At 38.1% G+C, this 7,479-nt stretch overlaps 1 protein-coding gene across 1 annotated transcript; it reads right to left on the bottom strand.

The window, feature by feature from the left end:
* Positions 1–2,288: 2,288 nt before the first annotated feature.
* LOC139152294 (uncharacterized) lies at positions 2,289–3,029 on the bottom strand. The gene has a single exon (XM_070725470.1). It carries the CDS (start codon positions 3,027–3,029, stop codon positions 2,289–2,291), a length of 741 nt encoding a protein of 246 aa, XP_070581571.1.
* Positions 3,030–7,479: the final 4,450 nt, after the last annotated feature.

Below are 7,479 nucleotides of genomic sequence, written 5' to 3'. Positions count from 1 at the left end.
CTTTAATAAGTCAACTAACAATTGATGAAAACACTGCTTCAAGCATTGAGGTTGATACCAGGGGCCAGGCAGCTTGTGACAAATAGTGGGAATATTGCAAACCAAGGATAACTGCGTCAACATTTTTTGATGTTTGCACTAGAAAGCATAATTTTGATACTCTTGCTGAGCGATTATTTAATCCAAAGCCATTTAGGTCAGTGAGCACAGAACACGGAAGGATGTTTGAAAAGAAAGCTTTGGAGGCTTACATTAAATTTATGCAAAATGGTGGTTACAGTATAACAGTATATAAATGTGGTCTAGTTATTGACACAACACAAGGTTTTCTTGCATGTTCCCCTGATGGTAAGGTTATAGACATGAGTGCTGATTCACACTTTGATATCTGTGAAGTAAAATGCCCTGAATAAAAAAAAAAACATTACACCATTAGATGCATATTTTGACCCAAATTTCTGCAGTGAAAATATTGATAATAGACCTGTTTTGAAACAAACTCACAGATATTATTATCAAGTACAAGGCCAGATGGCCATCACAGGTGCACAGTGGTGTGATTTCATCATCTACACCCACAGGGGTTTAAGTGTTGAAAGAATAGATTTTAACTATGCATTTTGGAGAATGATGTTTCTAAAATTGAATGATTTCTTTGTAAATTATTATGGGCCATGTGTTATTGCATCTCACAATGCAACACAACAGTGAATTATGAATTTCATATTGTCAGACTTTGAAATATTCTTAGATCCTGTATGTCTAATCTTTGTGAGACAAAAAAGTTAAGCCAAGTATTTACACCAGAGTGAAGTTTGCTTTAAAATACACTCAAAAAGACAGAAAATACATCATCCAATATAGATTTATTCAACATTTATTAAAATATTCATATCTGAACCATTGCTTTTATTTATATTTATATTGACTGATCAAATTTAATTATAGAGCACTGAAAATTCTACATTCTAAAAGTATTTATATTGCTGAAATAAATAATTGATAAAACATGTAAATATTATTGAAAACTAAAGTCTCAGTTATTTTTTTGTAAATAATTTACTGAGAATATATGATCTCTTGGTATAAATAATCCACAGGTTGTATAAATATTTAAAATACCAGTTTTATGATTACAGTATCAGAATATACATTTTCTCTTTAAACACTTTTAACTATTTATATTTGTAATTTCACAGAATATATAACTGAAAGGCTTTGCCACTTTTAAAAATCAATGTTGATATACACATATTTATGATTACTTGTGACTTTAAGATAACATTTACATAGGCCAACTCTGTTTAAAATTAATGTATTTCTATTTATTTACAGAGTTCACTATGTTCTCAAATGTTAAATATTTTGAAAAAAATACTATTATGAAATGCACTTGACTTAACATTTAATAAAACTACTTTTTTGCAATTAACTAGAAAAGTGAGTAGACTGCTTGTGTACATTTCTCTTTCTACATACTATTAATTAGATCGTGAAAATTGCAAAGAAGTGCACATACCGTCCACATTTGGGTGATGCTGCCAAACATAGACAAAGGGAACACTTTGTCCCAAATATGAATTTGTTTCATTTTATTGATGGCTCTCTCAACATGTATTCGTTCTGCAGCTATTTCTTGAGTTTTAACAACTTCACCTGCATCAAATTGATTTCTCTTCTCAAGAAATGGGGGAGTGTTTAAAGAAACACCTTTAGGCTTTAGAAGGTCTGATATGGTGAATCCCTTGTCTGCCATCACAGAGTCTCCAACATCAAAATACATATCCAGAAAACCGCTTCTTTTCACCATTTCACGGTCGCTTATTGAACCCGTATATAACTGGCTCACAAATGTGATACCACCTGATGGAGAAATTCCTATTAATCCTTTCATGGTCACGTGATTTTTGTAATGTGAAAACAATTCATTATGTAAAATAAGAGACGATGGAACCTCACATTTTATTTCAGTGCAATCAATTATAACCGTGGTTGATGGATATTTTTCTTTCATTGAGAGTGGCATTGTTGCTGTGATAACATCTCTTGAAGGCCATATGTCAAGACTGCCTAGTTTCAAATACATATAGTTTACCCAAGTTACAACGATTCTGCTTACTGTTGACGATGAAATATTAAACAGGTTGGCCAAATGATGTTCAGGAAAACCTTGCCGTAATCTGCAAAGTACTAGAAAAAATTCATCAAGAGGTTCCAGAGATCTTGGTCGACCTAACTTATTTCTGTGGAAATTATTCCTGGTACCTGAATTATCCATGTTACATTTCTCATTTCCAGTATTCCAGTATCTGACATTCTCTCCATTTTTCTCCTGTATCTAAAAATTCAAAAACATCCAGAAAAGTCTTGGTACCAGGAAAACCAGTATAGAAAGCTATATCATTGTCAGAATCTAAAAATCTGTGTACACTAAAAGCAATCTGACAGTGCTTTTCATCCACAGCTATCATTTCATTTTTTAGTTCAGTTATTTCATTTCTGACCTTCATTAATTCCTTTTCATAACTGTCTTTGAGAATTTCAATTTCACTCTTCAATTTTTCTATGTCTATGTCTTTCTGTAGATTATCTTGTTTCAACTTCTCTATGTTCAGTTTATGTTGCATGATCAGTTCCTCAGCATTTACTGTGTCACAGGTATTTTGACACTCCCCTAGGACTGTTTTTGTTGTCACTGTGTCTTTAACAGTTGAGTTTGCCGATTCAGCTCTCCATTCTACAGGCGTTTTCCTATTCTGAATCAGATTGGTCCACGCAAATTGTGATGGCACCGCACTGTTACACAAGAGTCTCTTTCTTGTTAGTGTGTATCGGAAGTCATCTTTCTTGAAATGTAGGGAACAGACCTTGGTACTTGAAACAGCTGCATTGGGATCTCGCCTTGTTGCATGACGCCATTTCTTCACGAGGTCTTTATCGCGTGGGAAATTAAAGAAAGAGACCGTTTGACCAGACACTCTCCGGTAACCCTTACCAGTACAACCAGGAATACAGCAATTAAGGGGCATGTTTCAAACCTCCCTGTGGAAATAAATTCCGAGTAAGCATCTTTTCACAGCGATTACACATACCTATCCACTGTCGCTTGATGGACATCAAGAAACAACTTCAAAATGATCTGAGCATAAATGAACATAAACGTGACAGTGTGGCTTAATCCCGGCTGTTTCTAACAGCATATTCATGTCATTGTTAGGCCTGAGTCTGTATTTACGTAGTATAAACAAATCCATCTCTTCAAATGTATCAAGAACTGCAGTCGAGAAAGTCAGCAACTTATTGTACAATTTAATTCCGTACTTTCGTGTCCTCAACCATTGACTATGAGGATGATGGAGGCACCATCATCAACGATGCCTCAACGATGTTCAGATTTATCCGATTTAAGTTTACAAAACCGGGTATACAGGGGATGTAATTACACTAGAGAATATTTATGGTGTTTCACTTTCTATAAGCGTGCTAACATGTTGTTGTCAACCTGATATTTCGTGATCCAACGAATACATTCACGAGCTCAGACAGTGGTACAACGTCAACCATTTCAGCATTTGCAGACGACAGCGTCTCGCGACCGGTCGCGAGAGAGATGACAAACATTTTCTGCACACAGTGGCAAAAGTGCGGTTAAAGCAGCATAACAGCCCTATCTTGGAATGTTAGGGTAGAGAAATGTTGAATACCTTACCTTTCTAGAAAAAATTCTCAGGTAGTTCTGCTGTAACACCGTCGATAGTTCGTAACTTCGTGCGCTTTGTTTACCTTCTCCAGCTGACAGGACCTACTGACCTCGCTTTCATTACGCTTTCGTTCGGAAAATGACGTCATAATTAAAGGACGCCCTCTTTATGAAAAGGGTCAACATAGTCTGGCAGAGACCCTGCGGTTCGCGTTCTTCCCTGTTGGAACACGCGCGCGCCCTTCAGAGACGCGACGCGAATCCAAGGGTCTGGACGTTCTTCAATTTAATTTTGCTTATCATGATTTTAAAGACTTTTTTGAGTGTCAGTATTTCAATCCCTGCCATTTTACAATGAGGATAGATAATGCAAAATAAAATGGTCATTAGATTCACCTAGTTCGGTCTGGTCTGCAGCGTATACCTCATTTTGTAGCAGACAAGACGATTAGTTTTTATCATTTTGTGCCTACAAACAGGCATCACTATTTTGGGACTTCATTTTACAGTGAACCAATAGCAGTGGAGGATTAACACAATTAGCACATTAATGGGCAAGAGAAAACAAGGGAATACACCAAATTCATTCTAAAGCGAATTTAAAAGAACTCTCAACATATAAAGCGCCATTTACATTTCGTACAATGTTTTCAATTTTAGATAAGCGACAGAGCACCTCAGATAGAAACCCAAGGTATGTAAACAATAAACTGCTTGAATCACACTATACCCGAAGACACGGAAGTACACAAGGATACCGGCACACCGATGACAGTTGAGGAAAAAGAGGGAAAAACCCTATAGATATGCTACTAAATCTGATGTAGTATTCTCCGTAGGGCCACGTATGTACAGCCACTTTAAAAACAAGTATCGGGCAACAGCGAGTGACATAAGACATGAATTGTTCCTGCCAATGCCCGATGAGAAGTTCTTTCAGATACAGGTGAAGAAACCCTCTGCTGATTGCAAAGTCCAGATTCTAACCTTTGGCCGAGTAAGGTACCGTTCAGTTTTTACGGCCGGGGGGGGGGGCCGGCAAAATCCAGGGGGGGGGGTCATCACAATTTTGGAATCCGCAAAGGGGGGGTCATCGCTTTTTCACTGGTAGGAAAGGGGGGGTCACCACATTTTCAAAAACATAATACCAACAATAAAGTTCACTTTATGCCATTGCCATGATCGATCCTCTTTACCGGCGGGCCGCCTTCGGCGGCCCACTACAATAAATATACATTATGTATTACCCATGACCCTCTTAACGGGCAGACGCCTTTGGCGGCCCACTCCAATTAGGTTTACTTCATGCAATGGCCATGATCGACCCTCTTTACCGGCGGGCCGCCTGTGGCGGCCCACTCCAATAAATTTACTTTATGTAATACCCCACGGCAATCTTAATGGCCGTGCGCCTTCAGCGGCCCTGTCCAGTAAAGTCTACTTTATGCAATAGCCATGATCGACCCTCTTTACCGGCGGGCCACCTTTGGTGGCCCACTAGAATAAAGTTGACTTTAAGTAATGGCCCATGACCCTCTTAACCGGAGGGCTGCCTTTGGCGAACCACTCCAATAAAGTTCACTTTATACAATGTCCATGGACATGAGTTGTCTATGGAAATGAAGTTACAAATTGCCTTACAGTCGTCCTAATTAACAGACTCAATGGATGTGGCTGAGAAGTTTGTGCACTGGCATCTCTGCTACACGATTAAAGTGTGCCGCGTACCGGAGTTCAAATCCAAATCATGTGGGTAAATTTGACATATGGGTTTTAGTTATTTTTAAGCAGGGGGGGGGGGGGGGTCATCAATTTTTTTCTTCTGACAAAGGGGGGGTCATCTTTTTTTCACGAAAAATGCAGGGGGGTCTATATTTTTTGAACACCGGCGACAAGATTTTGCCGCCCCCCAGCCGTAAAACTGAACGCTCCCTAATAGGGGTGTCCAACTTGAAAGGTTACGATATTGCTGCAGCCGCCATAAGCAAACACATTCAGCTAATGAAGCCAAGGAGACCGTACAAAGATCCTCCTGTTTGGCTGATTCGAGGGATACCAGAAAATGAGTCAGAAGCATCGGAAGAATTCATCAAGAAGCACATAGAGTCTGGTCACCTCCGGTATAATCTCTACCCTTATGGTACTCAGGATCAGATTCGTGAAGATCTAAAACAAAGTCACTTCCAGTCCTGGTGACTATCAACTCAGTGCTGGCAAAGTTCCTCACTGAGCAGTTCCCGGACATTTCAGCGGAAATGATCGTGGATGTCGGCTATATACGTGGCCATAGTAAAATGACATCGACGCATGGGAAATTTCCATCAGCAGAGTTCTACTTGATTACGACAAGGTCTTCACGAGAGCACAGAAATTGAAGCAGGGACTTAAGGAAATGTGAAGCAATTAAAACAAGTCATCGTTGATGACACAGTCCCCACTTGTAAGGCTACTTTGATTACAGGTCCTCAGAGAGGATAGAGTCCTCTTCATTAGGTCTGTGATAAAAATACTTTGATACAGATGGCACTCAATGGCCAAGAATGAGTTCCATGGTGATGAAAACATAAAACCAATGTAGGCCACTATCCTAAGGTCATTAAATGAGTCAACTGGGAATTAGTTGACAGGATGTTGCAAAACATTTTTTCATACTATCCTAACACTAATAGATTATCACCGGTACCATATTTCATAAAGTTTAAGGCAGTATTTACAACACTATGAGATCAACATCTGTATCAAGTTTCATCAAATTTGACGTTGTATTTGTGGATATATCACTCTAAGTCTAATTAGGAAAGTTCATTACATATGCAATTACAAATTAATTAAAATGACACTGATAAATGTCTTTTTCACTGTTAAAGCAATGTAAGCTTAACATCTGTACAAAGTGTCATGAAATTTGATGCAGTATTTCTTGACATATCAGCCTAATTATGAAACGTCAATAATTGACATGATACTGCTTACATGATGTGAAACAACTTGACGAGCATGTATGAAATAGGTCAATGTCCTTGTACCAACTTTGAATGATACTGGTGGAAATATGTCTGAGTTATGGCTCAGTACATGAGAAAATCGTAACAAAATCGCCGCCACACAGCGATATTTGATCTTACTGTTTAAAAAATCAACACGTATATGTATGACATAAGTCAATGTCCAGGTACAAACTTTAAATAAAATCAGTTGAGACTTGCCAGAGTTATGGCTCTCGACATGAAAAAAACCATAACAAAATTGCCACCCTGTGGCCATATCGGACCATATCGAGAAACAAATCGAAGTACATATGTATACTATAAGTCAATGTCCTTGTACCAACTTTGAATAAATTTGCTTGATACATGTCTGAGTTGTGGTTCAGGACATGGAAAATTGTAAAAAAATGGCAACATGGCAGCCATATTGGTTCGTATCACAAAACAAGTCATCGTTGATGACACAGTCCCCACTTGTTAATGGGTACTTTGATTACATGTCCTAAGAGGATAGAGTCCTCTTCATTAATTAGGTCTGTGATAAAATACTTTGATACAGATGGCGCTCAATGGCCAAGAATGAGTTCCATGGTGATGAAAACATAAACCAATGTAGGCCACCATCCTAAAGTTCATAAAATGAGTCAACTAGGAATTAATCAACAGGATGTTGCAAAACATTTTTGCATACAATTCTAACACTTGACAGATTATCACTGGTACCATATTTCAAAAAGTTTGATGCAGTATTTACAACACTATGAGATCAACATCTGTATCAAGTTTCATCAC

The sequence above is a fragment of the Ptychodera flava genome, chromosome 1 (genome assembly GCF_041260155.1).
Source record: "Ptychodera flava strain L36383 chromosome 1, AS_Pfla_20210202, whole genome shotgun sequence".
In the NCBI taxonomy this organism is placed as follows: domain Eukaryota; kingdom Metazoa; phylum Hemichordata; class Enteropneusta; family Ptychoderidae; genus Ptychodera; species Ptychodera flava.
The sequence above is the reverse complement of the archived record's forward strand: the minus strand, read 5'-3'. Positions and strand labels throughout refer to the sequence as shown.

Bases quoted from the DNA above. Each gene is read 5' to 3' on its own strand.
- LOC139152294 (XM_070725470.1), bottom strand. From the start codon at position 3,029: ATGCCCCTTAATTGCTGTATTCCTGGTTGTACTGGTAAGGGTTACCGG.